Consider the following 18,458-nt stretch of genomic DNA (forward strand, 5'->3'; position numbering starts at 1 on the left):
AATCTATTCTATTATCTATTTTTTTAGACTACTAAAAGAGAAAAGAGATAAATGACTGTAGCAAAAACAATAGAGAAAAGAGAGAGAAATAAAAATAAAAAATAAAAAATACATAAACTATAATGCTTGCTTAAAAGTGATTAATCAAAAAGCAAAATGGGTTTTAATAGGGAGAAGAGAAGTTGGTGAGCGCAATTTTTGCCTTATATTAACTAAATATATATATAGGGTTAAATATATTTAAGCCCCTAAATTATTAGCCACTTTTTTTTAAAAAAAAAAAAAAAAAAATAGATACTAACAAGTGTGCTCTTTGACGCATCAAATTATTATTATTATTATTCTTTTGTTACGATTAAGCAATTTTTCTGTCATTCTTTTAAAAAATATTCATATTTTCTTAAAAAAACTAAAATCAAAAGTTCATACAAATTATTTCTATAAAAATCGAGCCTTACTCTATATATTTTAGTATTTAATCAAAATTTCTTTTTAATTATTTTTTTTATAAATTCAATTATTATTTTTTTATTTAACCCATATGTGGGTTATGATATGTAAGTTTTAAAATCCCAGCAGATGCTCATTCAAACATTTATTTATTTTTATTTAATTGGGAGGACGGTAAAAGGATTTAGTAGTGTTGAAAGTTAATTAACAAACGGAATGATATTATTATTATTTTTTTTAGATACAAACGGAATGATAGTGATGGTTACTTTCTAATAAAGCATCGTACGTCCTCTCAAAAATAATTTAAAAAAAAAAAACATCGTACGGAGAGGGTACCACTTTCAGTTCAACACAGCAATAATTAAGCATGAATTTAGGTAGAGTGATGGCGGCATCCCCATCCCCATCCCCCTCTTTAAGAAGACGATTTGATGACCTAATTTTCAATTCATGTAATGGTGGATGTGCAAATTATATATTAATAATATTTGAGGCAAGTGGGGTTGGAGCTAACAATTTTCAATTCATGTAATGGTGGATGTGCAAATTATATATTGATAATATTTGAGGCAAGTGGGAATGGGGCTAACAATCGGTCCTTGGACCGGACATCATTCATTTGTTTTGTCGGACTGTACCATGTTCAAATTGTTAACAATTAAACCGATAATGTGAGAGAGATCGTATATTAAACCCATCTATTCGGATAGGAGGTCGGATGGTTCAAAATTTATATGAGAGATCGTATATCAAACCCATCTAAGATGAATCTCATATGAAATCTCTAGTATTAACTGTCTAAATTACTAACAATTGGATACATAATTGCTATGAATCCTTATTCATTTCGAATGCATACTATTTAATCATGTCATACTATTTAATCCTTATTCGTTTCCAGCAATGATTTTTATTTTAGTTATTCAAAATACAACTTTTTTCTATTTTAGCTACTAACTTTTCATTACAAACTCAAACAGTTCACTCTCTACTTTTTTCTAAATATTATTTTTTAATCATTTTCATTTTTATTTTTATTTTTTCATTTCTCTCTCACTCTCCGGTCTCCCCAATCCCAATCCCAACCCCAACCCGTCGAGAGACTTCACCATCCTCGTCTAGGAGACGGCCCCTTGTGGAAGGCTTGGACCAGAACACTAGCCTCGTTGTGCGATCTAGAGAAGATGAAGATCGAGAGAGAGAGTGACAGTAGGAGATCGAGAGAAATCAGGAGAATACCCGAGCGACCCGTGAGACCCAGAGGATGATTGGAAGCTGGGGGCGCGATTCCGGTAGCCGGAGAAACTAGTGACGAGAGAGAGAAAACATCGATTGGTTGCGGCGATGATTTTGGTTGTTCTAGAATATGCATTTCAGTTGGTTTCGATTTGAGCAATGGCCATGCCCATGTTACCAGCCCCGATGACAAAGATCTTGGTGTGGCGCTTGGTCGGGGATGGAGGGGCAGCGCTGTGGAGTGACAGAGAGGGAGAGGGAGAGAAAGTATTTGTTTTATTATTTTATTCCTTAACCGATAACAATGAATAGGCAACATTACCTATTTATTGTTGATGTGTTAAGAAAAAAAGTTAAAGTGGCTATTCTGCTTGAGAGAAGAAAAGGCTAAAAATTGAAGGTTTTAGCCATTCTTTTGGAGATGCTCTTAACTGTCTAAATTAATAACAATCCGGACACATAATTGCTGTGAATCCTTATTCGTTTTGATTGCATACTATTTAATCATGCCATACATCCCATCTGATATGCATTCCAGTTGACCCTTCAAGAATCAAAAGCACTTGTATTACTGAACATCAGACCAGCCTTCACAAGCTCAACGGCTAATCACCAGTGGAGTTGCTAGTTTGGGATCTGATTTGAATCTGGTTCAGCCTGTTAAACCATATTGAATGAAGAATCATATGAAACAAATCATATCTAATCGGTATTGGGTTCCAAAGAAAATGTTTCTGAACCATCTTCACATTAGTTTGCATCTTGAGGTATCTTCTCAGCGGGATAGCCCACAGAATCTCCTTCAGCTTGGGAATATCCTGCTCAGCCACAACAACAGAGAATGCACTCCACTCCAGAACTTCACTGAAAGGAAGGACAAAATTATCTGCAATAATAACCGGAACACATTCATAATATATGGCCTCAACAATCCTAGGGCTGTTCACTTCATACCCCATTGGGCATATACAATATTTACTACTTTTCATATGTTGAACGTAAGACATCCTTCGGGAGACTCTATTTGGTAATGGCCCATAGATTCTCATGTCTTCATCCTTGTCCCTCCAGTACTTAAGCAGTGTGGGGCGGACTCTACCATGCATGTTTCCTGCAAAAAAGGCGAGTATAGGGCGTTGTGATACTCTATTCCCACCAACATTTCTAAGAGGTCGTCTAGGAGTCCTTATGGTAGTTTCTGGCAGGGAAACATCCTTTCCACCAACAAAAATTCCTTCTGATTGGTCAGCATTGCATAGAGCTTTTATGGTGTTCTTGCTTAGCTCCTCGTGCTCAGTCACTGTGTACGGGCCCTACAGGGATTAAAATCGAAGATAAGAAAGTTAGGTGAATAGATATGATTACAGAGACTTGACAAATTAAGTCATAATACACGGATGCTCAAATTCCAGAATAAACAAAATAAAGGTAACACTCAGAAAGAATTGTTAAATTTTAGACCGAGAATCTCTTTTTCTATCTCAATGTTAGGGTAATTTGAATACTGATATCTCCTGATGAAGAGTCCCAGGCATTGCTATCTATTTAAGTGAGGTAGCTGCATCTCCAACCAAAACTAGAAATCGGTATGAAATGATTTTGCAAAGGGTTTCATTCTAAGCTTGTAGCCTAACAGCGGCTTTTTATGAAAGGCGCTCAGGGTGTTCTATATAAGAACACATACACACATCAGCCTACATATATAATGTGTGTGCGTATGTGTGTGAGAGAGACAGAGAGAGAGGAACTTCTAAGATGACAGTTGCTAACACAAATTTTTCTATAGCAAAAAATACAAAGAGACGTAGAGAAGTCCCCAGTGTTGAAGCACCCCTTGGAGACAATATGCCAATGGCATAATTGGTCGTGCATAATTCAATGTCAAAGAGGATATGCATCATTATATTAGTTATGTTGTAAATAAATTATACGTCTTCAATAATTACGGCACCCAATCTACATATATCTATAAACGTCCCTACATTCTGTATTGAATGGGTGGGACCTAACTCTGCAACCACATGCACAACCAAGAGTTGGGTCCATCCCATTATTTTTTTCTCCCCCTTCAAACATACAGGTTGCACCTGTTTATACCAAAGAAACTTTTAAAGTGTAATTGCATTGAGAGCAGCATTTTGATTTTTGTTCATGAAGTCTTAAACCAACCCACCACAGATATAAATTGAAAACAAAAGCTTGTCTTTGACCATTAAAGGAATTGTCAAAGTTAAGCAAAATTAGACACACACACAACATTTCTATGACCAAAACAAATAGGCTACTGTACCCAGTCATGGCAAGCAACGAGGAAATGATCTGACCCATGTGCGCGGTTCCAGAAGGGATACTTTGCAGCAATCATGTTCACATAGTCCCTTAGGAAGATTGACAGAGGTTTCATATTATGTGACTCAGGCACATAGAGTGCCATCTGCAGCTGGCGTGCACTGTATGGCAGATAAAATAAGTGAGCCTTTTCAGGGTCTCTCGTCACAAATTGCCTGTTTGCCTCTATCAACTTCATGAACCATCCTTCAGAAGCATAAATTCCTCGGAGATGAGGTTCGTGAAAAATAGGCCTCGCTCCATCAGGGTAAATGAACACTTTAAGTATCATTTCCATCAATTCGTAGCTCCTGCAAATGAGGAAAATCAATGGCTTTTAAATTATTTTTTACCCAGAATATATTTGCAGGGAAATAGCGAGAATGATAGCACTATACATAAACGATTATGTCGTTAACAGATGAATAGAAAGCCTGATGAACCTAATGGAGGTGCTGATGCTCAAATGGCTCTGCTGGCAACTGATTTTTTTTTTTTTTTTTCACATGTCCACACAAGAGGGGGAGGAGGATTCAAACTAGTAACCTCCGCTTCGTTCTGCTAACAACTGATGGTTGTTAATTACGCATGATCAACTAAAGAATAAAAGTGAAGGAAATGGCATAAAGGCCTACAATCTCAAAACAACTCTACCATTAATGTAATTTCAATTTTCTAATGCTTATATCATTCCATTACTTTGATGACATGCCCCTAACTTCTGAAACTAATATAGGAGCTCGTCTCAGATATGGGGGCAACTAAGGACAACTTAATGGCTAATAATAATCATAGCTGCAACAATCAAACTTATTTCTCATATGCGTGACATGCAAATTATTTAGATTTCTCAAGAAACACCATGTTGTTCTCTTAAAACCATCAGACTTCAATGTACCAACAACTATTTCTTCTGACTATTCATCTATTCACTATTAGCTACCAACAACTACCTTTACTGTCAACTTAAACCAATATTATGCTGAAATTTGTACACACCCACCAATCAATTTTGCATCTTTTAAGATGCATGACTTTTTTATTAAAATCATGTTAACGAATTGGAGTGCCTAACATTGCATCAATTAGATCAATCTTTCACTCCCATATTTCTGTACTTGGTGCTTCAAATTTTTACTCATACTGAATCCATTTCAGTGATTTTCTTCTCTCTCACTTTTGGAGGCATGGGCTCGCTGGTAATTGGTTTAGTGCAAGCAATCCACCCTACTGCCTTCACCTCTTATATAAGAATGTTTTTGTTTGGGCAAGAGCGTTCACCTCCTTATACAAGAATGATTTATTTTGGTGAGAGCTCCTCACACAGGATAACTGCATGGGACTGAGTTTGTATAAAAGAAAGCAGGAAACATAGACATGGAACATGATAGAAAGTGAGAATGCACTGGATGACTCTGCTGTTTTAGAATTGCTTATTCTACCGAGCCTATTTAAATCATAGAGACTTTTAAATAATCTCGACTTTTGCTATTTTTCTTTTGAAGTGGGGAGGGAGAGGATTAACCTGCTTACTCAGTGCCAAAACGGTGATTAAAAATACCAATTTTCGTAATTTCCTTTCATGATCAACAAGTCACAGGGTTTTTACAAATACCAACGTTGCACTTTAAGTGGGTATCAATTTGGTCCCTGAATTATCAATTTGAACACTTAACCTCCTAAAGTTGTAGGGAATCAACCTATCCATTAAATTGTCTGTTAAATTTTAACTGAAATAATCTGCCATTTCAGCAATAACTAATGAACGATACAACTTCCCTCATGCATAAAACATACAAAATTACTACCTACCATTCTCATTCATGCTTTATCGAGCAATTTCTTGGAGGGCGAGAGCCCAAAACCAAAGGCGAAGCTGCCCGTGGTTGACATCAACGTCATAATCAGTGGTGCCAATGAGCTCACCCACTGTGAAGATAAGTTTGTCGTTGTTACCAAGTCACCCCTGAAATTACATCGCAAAGGTTCCATAATTTTTTCCCCAAATTGAAAAGCTTCAAACCCTTAATTCAAAAAGCCCAACAAAAAGTTGGCAAGGCCTAGCACGTGGATCCATACGATGTTTTCTTTGATGACGAGCAGAAGAAGATTATGGATACAAAAATTATGGAACGCATGTATAATTTTTCTTTTATTTTTTATTTCTGATTTCTTTTTTTCTATTTTTTTTGCACAAATATCTGGAAGTTCTGCTTTGCAATAGAGTGGAGAATCCGCTGGCTATATACTGGGGAAACAAAGAGTTTGAATTTGGTAGTGGAAATCTGGCTTAATTGGGGAAAAATTGGAGGTCTGCAGTTGAAATTGAGGGTTTGAAACTTTTCAGTTTGGGGAAAAAATTAAGGGACCTTGGGGGATGTGAGTTTAGGGGGACATGGGGACGGCAAAGAACTTGTCGGCTCAATGAGGGAGCTTATCAGCACCACTGATTACAATGTTGGTATTAGGCGTGTAAACGAACTGAGCTACTCATGAGCTTATTCGAGATTAACTCAAATAAATTCGACTCGATTATTAAATGAGATATTCGTTAACACGAAATTAAACTCGATTATGAAACGATACAAACACGTATAAACTCGGCTCGACTTGATTAATGTTCGTGAACCCGCTTGTATAACGATCGACTCATATATATATATATATATATATATATATATATATATATATATATATATCAACTGATTCAACTTGCTTATATATATACATCAAACTTTTGAAAGGACTTTAATATAGACAAATATATAAATAATTTGATTATTCCACATAAATCTTGTGCATGCATGTGGGTGACTTGAGATTCAGGCGCTTAATCCTTCACTTTCACAGTTAGGTCTCGATTGAAGCCCTAATCATGTCTCTTTAAGGTTTCCAATTGGCACATTTGCTACAATTCATATATTGATTAATTCTAGTTTCTTGAATTCCTCACATGTTTGTGTTTGGCTAGCATAGGCTTGTGGTATGGATTTGTTATTTATGTCAATTTGGATGACCGAGTCCTGGGCATAATAGAGTAATGAAAGAATCCCATCATAGGTTCTTGGATTAATCAACATGAAGACAACTGGAATAGATACTATGTTCCAACCTGAGTGTGTTTACCGATTTCTATAGATTTATACTTTCTTGAAGAACAACTTAGTAGATACCATGCTAAATCCTTCAAGGAAGAAAAGAATTAAAGTAGATACAATGCCTAACTCGTGGCTTAGGGAGATCAATGACTTTAGGAGTAGATACCATGCCCTTGTGGGCAGTAAACATTAAGTATCAAGTTATGATTGTAGCATTGGCATTGTGGATCTTAATTAAGTATGATTAGCGGTGGATATCGAAGCCCCATCTACCTCCTATTATATTTCCTCAATATTTTTATCTCTTCTCTTATTATATTTTATTAATATTTTTATTTCTTTTCACTCATCTCAGTTATTTAGGAATATCTTTTCAAGCATTATTTACCAATCCTCGTGAGAATGATATCGTATTTGCCTATTATACTATCATTTTGATCTTGGTAAAACGTACAAATATTTATCTATTTATTTAAGTAGATATTTGCACAAAAAAATTTTGGCGTCCTTCCTGATAATTTTTGCCTGCCTACTGTTTGGTTCTAATGGTTCATGCAACTCCTAATTGTTCATTTCTACTTTAGTTACACATGTAGAGAACAGAGGTCATTCTCTCTTTAGGTTTCACATGGCGTTTTGGGGGGATTTGTGAAGAAAAGTTGTTCAGAGTTGCAAAGGAATAGATCAATGAGTTGAAGCCTTTCTGGGATGATGATTTCAATACTTTGATAGTTTTTTTTTTTTTTTTTTGAAAGGAACTTGTAATTTCATTAATAAGAAGACAAATGACTCTTAGCAATTACAGTTCCTGAAATATAAGACGGATACGAGCCCATCCAAACTTAATTTAGTTCCTGACTAACAGCAAACCTAGCAAGTTGGTGGGCTGCATTATTACATTCTCTCCGAACAAAGCTAACATTCCACAAAGGAAAACCCTTTAAAATCTCTCTAGTCTCTACAATGATATTCCCAAACCTACTAAAATCCTCATCCTCCCGATTCAGGACTGTGACCACCACATTAGCATCACCTTCCAGAAAAATGGAATGGAGACCCAAAACTCGTCCAAGTTCTGCACCCATTTTAGCACCCAATTGCTTCTGCTATAGTGGGATCCAAAATGTATCTCTGCACCAAGCACTGAGCAGCAAGAACTGTCCCAGTATGGTCACAAGCTATAACTCCCACCCCCATGAGGTTCTTCCGCCTATCAATGGTAGCATCCCAATTCACCTTGACACTATCAGCTCTAGGAGATTTCCAGACAATTTGGGTGGAATAGTCCCATGTATCAAAACATGATGATGAGGTATTCGCCTCCCAATACTTCTCCAGAGAATCTCTAGCACCAATTATCAAGCACTTTGGGGGTATAAGGGTACCCTCGAAAACCCATTGATTTCTTCGAAGCCATAGTTTCTGGGCAATTATGGTTGCTAATTCTAGTTCCTCCTGATTCAGCCGATCACTTAAACAGCTAAAAATGTTGCGAAACTCATCTGCTTCAATTGCACATTTTTGGATAGCTCGGGAACTTTCAGTCCACACTGCACGAGCAGCATCACAACCCCACAAGACATGCCCAAACATTTCCACCTCTCGGCCACACAAACGACAGTTCGGGTTAGTCACAATTTTTCTTTTCAATAATTTTTCCTTTGTAGGAAGAATGTCATTGCATACTCTCCAAAGGAAGAGATGAGCCACCCGGGGCACTTTCAGCTTCCATATTTTCTTCCATATAGGACTATGGTTGGGGCAAACAAAGCTGCTGCAATTCAAACTAGCCTTTCGGTCAAGCTCCAAAAAATAAGCACTTCTCACAGTAAAGAGCCCATTGGCTGTATATGCCCAGACCTGCCTGTCTTGAACAACACTGGGGCTGATGGCTAAGCTACAAATTTTCTCCACAATATCAGCTAGAAAGATTTGCTCAATAAGCAGTATGTTCCACCGTCTACTATGCTGATCAATAATTTCAGCCACTTTGGCATCTTTGTTTAAAATTTGCACTGGTGACTGAATAGAATTGGAATGGGGAGAAAAAATCCAACGATCTCCCCAAATATTAATTTTTGATCCATCTCCCACCTTCCAAATCAATCCCTCCTACAGCAGAGGTTTTGCCATCCATATGCTACGCCAAACATAAGAAGGTCTGTAGCCAAGCAAAGCCTCCAAAAAGGATTTCTTAGGAAAATAATTTTCCTTTAAAACCCAAGCTGCAAGTGAATCTAGTTTCTGTATTAAGCGCCACCCTTGTTTAGCAAGAAGAGCAATATTAAAACTCTCCAAATCTCGGTATCCTAGTCCCCGTGAATTCTTGCTTCTGCCAAGGCCTTTCCAAGACATCCAAGCCATCCGATCAATATTTTCCATATGCCCCCACCAAAACTTATCACATATTTATTTCACGACATGGAGTAGTTGGAAGCCTAAACACGCTCATAGTATAAGTTGGAATGGCCTGTAGGACTGCTTTTATAGGGATCTCCTTACCTGCATGAGATAGGAATTTTTCTTTCCACCCATTCATTCGGCTCCAAATCCAGCTCTTAATATGGTTGAGAGTGGAAATTCTTGACCGACCAATAAGGGCCGGTAACCCCAAATATGTTTCATACTGATGAGTAGAACTAAGCCCCGTTTCTTGCAAAATAGATACCCAATCCTCTTCCCTTGTGTTTCTACTAAAGAAAAGAGAGGTCTTTTCAAGGTTAACTTTCTGACCAAAAGCCCTCTCACAGATATCCAAAATATCCTTAATTTGCCTCCATTCTTCGAGATTAGCCCTCCCAAATAAAAGACTATCATCAGCAAAAAGAATGTGATTTATCTTTGTCCCTCAACAAATAGGCACACTATAAATCTTCCCCATTCCTACGGAATGGTTTAACATGTTACTTAAAGCCTCAGCACAAATTATGAAAAAATAAAGGGAAAGGGGATCTCCCTAACGGATGCCTCAAGTAGGGATGATATGACCATGGGGTTGGCCATTGATGAGTATAGCATAAGTAACCGTTCGAACACAACTCATTAGAAGCCGAACCCATCTATCAGCGAGACCAAGTTTCCGCATCATAGACTCCAAGAAATCCCACTCCAAACGATCATACGCCTTACTCATGTCAAGTTTAAGAGCCATAAAACCATTTCTACCTTTGAGCTGTGTTTCCATGGTATGGAGAGTTTCAAAAGCCACAGTGATGTTATCCATTATCAATCGGCCCGAAATGAACGCACTTTGTTCGGGGGAGATGATATGAGGCAACACAATTTTCATCCTATTAGCTAGCACCTTGGAAATCAGCTTGTATACCACGTTACAAAGGCTAATGGGTCGATAATCTTTAACTGTCTCCGGGGAGGGAACCTTAGGAATAAGGCAAATGTTGGTAGCATTAATAGCCGCATCAAAAGGCCCTCCATTGAGGAAAGATAAAACCGCCTCTGTGACTTCTCTTCCCACAGTACACCAAGCCTTTTGGAAAAAACCCACAGAATACCCGTCCGGGCTTGGAGATTTCAAGGGATGCATTTGGGAAAGGGCCATGCAAACCTCCTCCTCCGTGAATGGCCACAGTAAATTTGAGTTCATCTTTGCCGAAACTCGAGGCTCCACATGTTCCAAGCATTGAGAAAAATCTGTTGATGTGTTAGAGCTATAAACATATCTTTGTAATAGTCAATGAAAACCCTACATACCTCCTTATTGCGCCTCCATGTCCTTCCTTGATCGTCAGTGATTGAACGAATATTGTTAATTTTCCTTCTGTGATTGGCCCATGCATGGAAAAACTGGGTGTTGCGGTCTCCTTGACAATACCAGTTCTGTTTTGCTCTCTGTTTCCATTTGACATCTTCTCTCTCCAGGATATCATCAATTTCTTTGTAATTCAAGTAGACTTTTACTTTTCTGCTTCAACAATTTTGCATCTTTCCCAAACTTTTGTTTACTCCAACGTGTGAGATTTCTTTGGCAAGCTGATAATCAGGATTGAATATCCTTCATCTGGTTTGCCTCGAACACTTCTTGTTCCCAAGCTGCTTTGATGATATCACGACATTCGGGATCCAACTGCCAATTAGCTTCAAATTTAAAACCACAGCGATAAGAGCCGGGTTCAAGAGGCAACTCACTGTAAGAAATGAGAATCGGGTTATGGTCCGATGTACGTGCTGCCAAAACATGAACATCCACATGTTGGAAACTTGAACACCAATCTCTATTGGCAACCGCTCGATCGTCTCTCCTACGTAAAGTTTCCATCACTTATGCTATTGCACCATGTATACCAGGGCCCAGAGAACCCCAAATCACTCAAATCACAATCTTCTAAAGCCATTCTGAAATTGTTCATCTGGGAATTACGTCTTAGAACTGCTCCTTCTTTCTCCTTTTGCTCTATAATCTCATTAAAATCACCTGCACAAAGCCATGTTGTGGGTTTGAATGATTTTAGAAGCCTCAACAGATCCCAGGATTCACTTCTCTTAGCATTATTAGGATTTCCATAAAAACCGGTAAATTTCCATCCCAGACTTCCATCTTCAATACGTATAATAGCATTGATACGGTGGCGAGAGTAATTAAAGATCTCCAAGAAAAAAATTTCTTTCCATAATAAAGCTAGACCCCCACTCCTTCCAACCGGGTTCACGACAAAAAGTCCCTCAAAACCCAGTTTACATCTGATCTTCTCCATATATTTATGCTTACTCATAGTTTCTATAAGAAAGACAAAATTGGGTTTCTTTTCTTGCACCATTTGGTGCAAATCTCGAACTATTCGAGGCTTCCCAAGCCCTCGACAGTTCCAACATAAGACTCATTATAACAGGCACAGCCACCACCTTTGCCAACTGAGAAGGAACCTCCCCTCTGGATTTGCATTTCTTAGTCTGAGTCTCCTGAATATCAAAAGACATCCATCCCACATCTTCAAACTTTCTTTTCCCTTTAGTTTCATATGTACTACCAGCCGTGTTATCCTTAATTTTTCTTCTCCACGTACGTACCTTGCCCAAAACCTTTGTAGTCTCCTCATTTGAAGCCTGCGGAACCTCATGGATAACATTATACCCATGCTTAGGGTTGGGTGGATCAGAGACACTAGAGAGCACTCCTTGTCCTGTATGATTTGGCGGGAGAGAAGCCACCTCCTCCTGGGACCCATTGCTTCCATTCGCCACGTTAGTGTTACATGGCTCCTTGCATGCCACATGCTTAGCTTTTGTCATTTTTTCATTCAGATTTACCACCAAGGAATCTCCCGCATTTATTATAGAATCTTCGACACTTAGCTCCATGCAAGTAGTCTTTTTTATCACACCCCGGTCTTCCACAGAGTTTTGAGCAAAAACCTCTGTATCATTCCTAATCTGTTGCCTCGCGCTCCGATCCTTGTCACCTTTCCTGTTGTCAGCCGCATTTGTCTCTTCCAAATCCCCCACTGAATCTTTCACATTAATACTAATTGTCCCGCCCTAATCCTCATCACTTTCCATGTAATCAGTCGTGCACTGTTCATCCAGTTTTCCTGCTGCTTCTTCTGAATTTTTGTCAACTGAGTCATCTCGGCTCCTCTCTCCCTTGTGCTGATCATCCGGTATTCATGGCTGGGTTCTGCCCCATCCCGTTTCCTTCGTACTTTGTGTGATCATACGGGTTGTGAACGTGGTCGGAGTGTGCCCTTCCAATACACTGTTAATGACCACAGCTTCCTGATTGGCATAGAACTGCTTTCTTGATTTATGATTTGCCTATCGAACTTTCAATAGACCTTCCTTCTTGTAGCGCAGATCATCTGCCCATAACCAGGCCCCTCAAGATTTAGCCAATACATCCTCATTAATGCAGAAGCTGGTTTTGCTCGTACATGGTTTGTTTGCATGGTAGATTCTCCCACAATGATAACAAAACTGTGGAAGTTTTTCATATTTAAATGATACCCAGAGAGATTTACCATTTACAGCAAGAGCACGACCCCTTTCAAGCGGCTTTGTGATATCAATATAAACTCTTATTCGTAGACATCTATCCCACCCAACTCCATCACTAGTAACATCTATGTCCTCCACAATGCCAATGGATTGGCCTATCCAAAAACCTACTTCCCGATTCATACACGTTAAAGGCATGTCATGTCCCTGTACCCAAAAAAGAGCTTTGGAAAAATCCATTTGTAGTGGTGGTATATTTTCATCAATTTCCTTTAAGACCAAAACACTGCGGTCAAAGAGCCATGGGCGACCCTCCTTAACAAGCCATTTGTCAGCCATGTTGGAAACTCTAGCAACAACAAATTATCAAGTAGTTCCTTAAAAGCCACTGCTCAAGAGTCTTCCAAAGCCTGGTCATTAGCGCCTTGAAAGCTTCTTTCTGGATACGCCGATCCGAAATCAATCTACCCAGCAAACAACATTCACTCCTTGCTCGTAAATCTGCAGTGTAAAACTCTATGATTGTTATCCCTTTCCTTTCACCCTCCGTTAGCTTTATCCTATCACCCATACTTTCTATTAACTCTTCCATCCCGACGTATTAGTGAGAATCTAAGATTGCAAAGCAAAACAAGCCTAGATCCACTGAGGACTCAGGGACTGAAACTCCCAATCGTAAAGAAACGACAGGAGACACAAACTCTCACTCCTAGAAGTTTCCAAGGCGAGGCAAACCTAGGGGAGGACAATACTCATTTTATTTTGAATGGCGAGAGTTCTCAATACTTTGATAGTTAAACCTAGAGAATGGGACAAATGTCTGTAGGATAAACTTATTATTATTATTATTGGTAAGTTAGACACGCTCCTGGTGGGACTTGAACTCACAACCTCACCCTCCACCTTGCTACAAAGGGAGATGAAGTACCATTTGAGCTAAAGCTCATTGGCTTGTAGGATAAAATATTTGAAGTTTGAATATATATTCTGTAACATATGGAACTGAATTGTGACTTGTAACACATAATATTGTAATTATGAGGTCGGGAGTTTTCTGAATATTTTAGCAACTTAAAGCTTAGTTATGATACATACGTTATTGAAGATTGATTTAATTATGTTCTACACTACATGTGTTATACTTCCTTTAACACTTAATTTATGCAACAACCTATTCACATGATCAAATTGAAGGTGAACTGTCATGCTTAGAGAATAGGATAAGTCTCGATCTTGGGTTGTGATAGAATGGTATCAAAGTATTGGTACTAATTCTGAAAGACGCATTTTACACACTATACCTTAGAATTTCAAGTTCTCGAATCGTGACAAAATAGTATTAGAGCATTGATCCTAGTTCTGAAATATGTATTTGGTACATTAGAAATATGCATTTGACACACTATACCTTGGGATTTCAGGTTCTCTAGTCAGGAATACATTCATTAATTGGCCAAAGATTGAACAATCCGAAACATAAACCACAAAAAAACATTTGAAGGAGGGAAGTGAATTTTCAAGGACAAAATTTATTTAACGGGCGAAGAATGGAAATACTCACTGCAAACTAACAAATCTTAAGGTAGATAAGTTAATTCTCATAGTTTTTAATTCACACTAATATATATGTAATGGAAGAAAATTTATGACTCGGTGATGCCAAATTGAAACTGTTGAAAACCTAGGGGTTCATTTTCACTAAGACAATTTGAATACTTGATAATTGAAGCTAGAGAGTGAGATAAATGTTGGAGGCTAAGCAATTAACATATGGAGCTGAATTATGATTTGTAACATATTATATTGTAATTATGAAACCTTAAAGTCTGTAAACATTTTGATTAAGCTTAATTTCTAATGTAAACATCATTGGAACTTGATTTAGTTATGCTATGTGTTGATACAATTAACCGCGTGCTAGAATATCGATTTTGAGTCCCTGCAAGGGAGAGGAAAAATTAGCAAAAGGAGCTTGCTGGAGCATGCCGATGGGAAATAGCTCCGAATGCTTAAGCCAACAAGAGATTTGAAAGAAAGGAATACGGCTAAAAATAGAATGATCAAAAAGGCAAAAGATAAAGATGATCCTACCTAACTCATGCAACCCTCTTTTAGTTTGTCTCATAGCCATCTGCCACGTGCGCTTTCCCTAATGGCGAATCCCCAATAACCGAAAAATAATGTTTTTTGCACAACTCTTACATAACTTTTGCACAACTCTAACTACATTTTTTTTATGATCAACCATTGAATTTGTTTTCCTATATGTGGGCCCTAAATATTCAATGGTTGATCTTAATAAAAAGTTGTTAGAATTGTGTAAGAGTTATGCAAGAAACATTACTCATAACCGAATATCCCACACCTCCCCTCACCTGCCTCACGGTCCCTAACCTCATGCCGGAAATAAAGGGGACCATTGCTAAGGTGGCAACAAGGAAGGGAGTGCGTGTGGTAGGAGCAAGGTGCTCTTGCATTAGTGGGCCTTAACTCAGTGGACCCCTCACAAGACGATCCCCGGGCCCAAAGGTCCACCACTATGTATGATCATGTGTAATACTTTCTTTAAGACTTAATTTATGCAATAATTGGTTCACATAATCAAATTCTAAATAGTGAAGCATCATACATGGAAATTTGGATAAGTTTGGATCTTGGGTCGTGACATAATAGGTGATAAAATAAAACTAATCCAATCAAACCAATGAAAATTAGACCAATCACAATGCATAGCATAGTAAAAAAACAATATAAAAATCATATCGGCATCAGGAAGCATGATGAGGCAACCATCGAAAAGATTCTATGAAACATACCTTTTGAAAACAGAAACGTTCCGAAACAGAGGGGGAAATAGGTCAGGATCATCAACAACTTCTGGAGCATGCTCAATCTCTTTTTTAGCATACATAAGCGACTCATTTGGTGACAAGGACCAAATGTATCTCTGAAAATATAGCCAGCCACAAAGGTAAATTTATTGGTAATAGCTTCCTTTGTTATGCTTCAAAGGAAAACAAAATTAGAACTCTCAATACTTCTACCTGCAAGTGAGAAGGCACTATTTTACGAGGAGGGAAAGGAGGCAGCAGCTTTGGCTTGTCATCTAGTTTGATATTCTTTTTCCTTCTTCTAGATATAGATTTTGTCTTTCTGGGAGCGGTCACTCTCTTTGGCTCAACTGGCATTGATTGGATCAACTTAATAGAAGAATTCACTGAAACAACAGGGGCAGCTGGAACAAGCTGAAACTCTTCAACCCTTGCCTTACTGAGGATCTCACTCAATGGAATAGTACTATTCAAAGATTCATATGATGAAACTGTAACATGCGGTGACAGAAACAACATTTTCAGGGGATAATGAAGACTAAACATCTGAAACACAACCCCAGCTATTGTCAAAATGACCCCAATAAAAAGAAGTTTTCTCCAATCAACATTGTACCCCACACAACGGTGGATAAGTTCCTTCATCAGGATAATGGCAATGCACCACACTGATCTTTTCATCTCATTGTACTAGAAGATTCCAACCTTGCCCACCAATAAAAAAGCAAAAAGAAGAAGCCTAGTGACCATAACATGATCATATCATTCAAAACATTTATTTGCCTAAAAGGACCGCATCAAATTGGCATGCCTTTCTGTTCTTGACAAGGTTAAACTTGTTTCCATCTCACCAAAAGTTGTCAATTCCACACACTGATAATTCCAGCTTCTCAATAAGAGACTGCCACATGAACCCAACACAACAAACAAATTAAAGTTCTTTTCAAAAAATGTTAGAAGAAAAATTACAACAGTGATTAAATAGTTCATCATCAAGTTTCTGTCATGATCAAAGGGAAAAACTATGAATGAGAGAACATAAAAGAAATACATGACAGACATAAATGAAATAAGAAACTGAAGACTGGAAACAGAGATAGGTAGATTATTAAATGAAATAATCAATGTGCTGAAAGGGTTCCAAAACAAGCCAGGTCCTACTTGCTTTCTTTATCAAATTGAGTGGAAGCATTAAAGAGACTCAAAGAAAGCCATTCAATAAAATCAAATAGCATTTTAACCAATACATTTTCCATACAAATATGACATTCAATTTCAGCACTCAATAGCTATTAGAATAATTGCTTCTTAAAGATGTTTTTAGACACGCCTTTACAAGAAAAGGTAATGATTAACATTCACAAAAAAACCATATCAGAAACCTAGTCAAAGCATCATCATCCAATAATAAGGAGCAAACCCAGCAAACTAAAATCAAGTTTCCAAGGTTTAATGGGGTTAGGGTGCCGTTGCAAGCAATGTATGATCCTCATTTTCATTGAATTCTGAACAATAGTTACAATATTACCCAGAATCATTTCCAGAGCTAGCTATTCATCAACTAATTTTTTAGCATATTCAAGAACCATATCTTTAATGGATATTCAATCCAAATTTACAACAATTCATCACAAATCAAGCAATTTGGCACAAAGAGGAAAGGATTGAGGCAGTAGCCAAACAATAAAAACTGGGCTCACTCAAACAACCACCCCCAAAATATCGAATTCAATTTACAGCACAATTTTTTTGATTACCACATAAATGGAATTGTTTTTATCATTCACTAAAACACACACACACACACACACAAACAAACAAAAAAAAAAAAGGCCCCTATCTAAAATTCACTCTTTTTTGTTTTCTTCCTCTTGTCCCTGTCGCAGTTCCAAAAATAAAATAAAGTTTGTATCGTAAAAACTGAAGTTTTGACAGGAAAAGGTAAAGCAAAGAGACAAACAAATAGTCAATACAAAGGAAAATAAATGACAGAATAAAATATGAAACATGATATAATAACCATACCTTTTGATCCAACGAGTTCGATGAGATTTAAACGAAGTTGATAACTGTAGGAAGAGGAACTGAGTTACAAAGCGAAATTGAATAACACGGGGAATCAGGGAGACCAAAGGTTAGAGAGAGAGAGAGAGAGGACGTCAAGGTTGAATGGAGGGAAACAGAGAGCTGGAGACATGGTAATCCAATAAGTAACGGCTCTGGCATATATATATAGCTCGACGACTTTTCATTTACGCAATTACTAAAATTACGAAAACTGATTTTTGTACTTTTTCTTTTCAAAGCCTACCAAAACCAGATTCGTTTACCTTTTGTGTCTTTTTTTTTTATTTGGTAGTTGGTATAACTAAACCTGGAAAAGTGCATGCGAGTTAAAAAGTATTAATTTGCATGAGTAGTAAGATTACCTTCCACACAGCGATTTTTCTATTAAAAAATGTAATTTTAAATCATCGTAAAAAAAAAAAAAAAAACAAAAATTATTTGAAAGTACATTTTTTAAAAAAATTATGATTTAAAAATATATAGTAGTACGAGAAAT

At 37.5% G+C, this 18,458-nt stretch overlaps 1 protein-coding gene across 1 annotated transcript; it reads right to left on the bottom strand.

The window, feature by feature from the left end:
• Positions 1-2,152: 2,152 nt before the first annotated feature.
• LOC133854333 (probable glycosyltransferase At5g03795) lies at positions 2,153-18,140 on the bottom strand. Its single transcript, XM_062290482.1, has 5 exons — positions 17,921-18,140; positions 16,109-16,796; positions 15,881-16,011; positions 3,980-4,328; positions 2,153-3,002 (listed from the first exon to the last, which is right to left on the bottom strand). Exons 2-5 carry the CDS (start codon positions 16,574-16,576, stop codon positions 2,295-2,297), a joined length of 1,656 nt encoding a protein of 551 aa, XP_062146466.1. The 5' UTR covers positions 16,577-16,796; positions 17,921-18,140; the 3' UTR covers positions 2,153-2,294.
• Positions 18,141-18,458: the final 318 nt, after the last annotated feature.

Source organism: Alnus glutinosa, chromosome 13 (assembly GCF_958979055.1).
Source record: "Alnus glutinosa chromosome 13, dhAlnGlut1.1, whole genome shotgun sequence".
In the NCBI taxonomy this organism is placed as follows: domain Eukaryota; kingdom Viridiplantae; phylum Streptophyta; class Magnoliopsida; order Fagales; family Betulaceae; genus Alnus; species Alnus glutinosa.

Bases quoted from the DNA above. Each gene is read 5' to 3' on its own strand.
- LOC133854333 (XM_062290482.1), bottom strand. From the start codon at position 16,576: ATGAAAAGATCAGTGTGGTGCATTGCCATTATCCTGATGAAGGAACTT. The intron at 16,012-16,108 runs GTAGAAGTATTG...CTATATTTTCAG, and splicing joins TAGTGCCTTCTCACTTGCAG to AGATACATTTGGTCCTTGTC. The intron at 4,329-15,880 runs GTATGTTTCATA...CCTCATTTGCAG, and splicing joins AACGTTTCTGTTTTCAAAAG to GAGCTACGAATTGATGGAAA.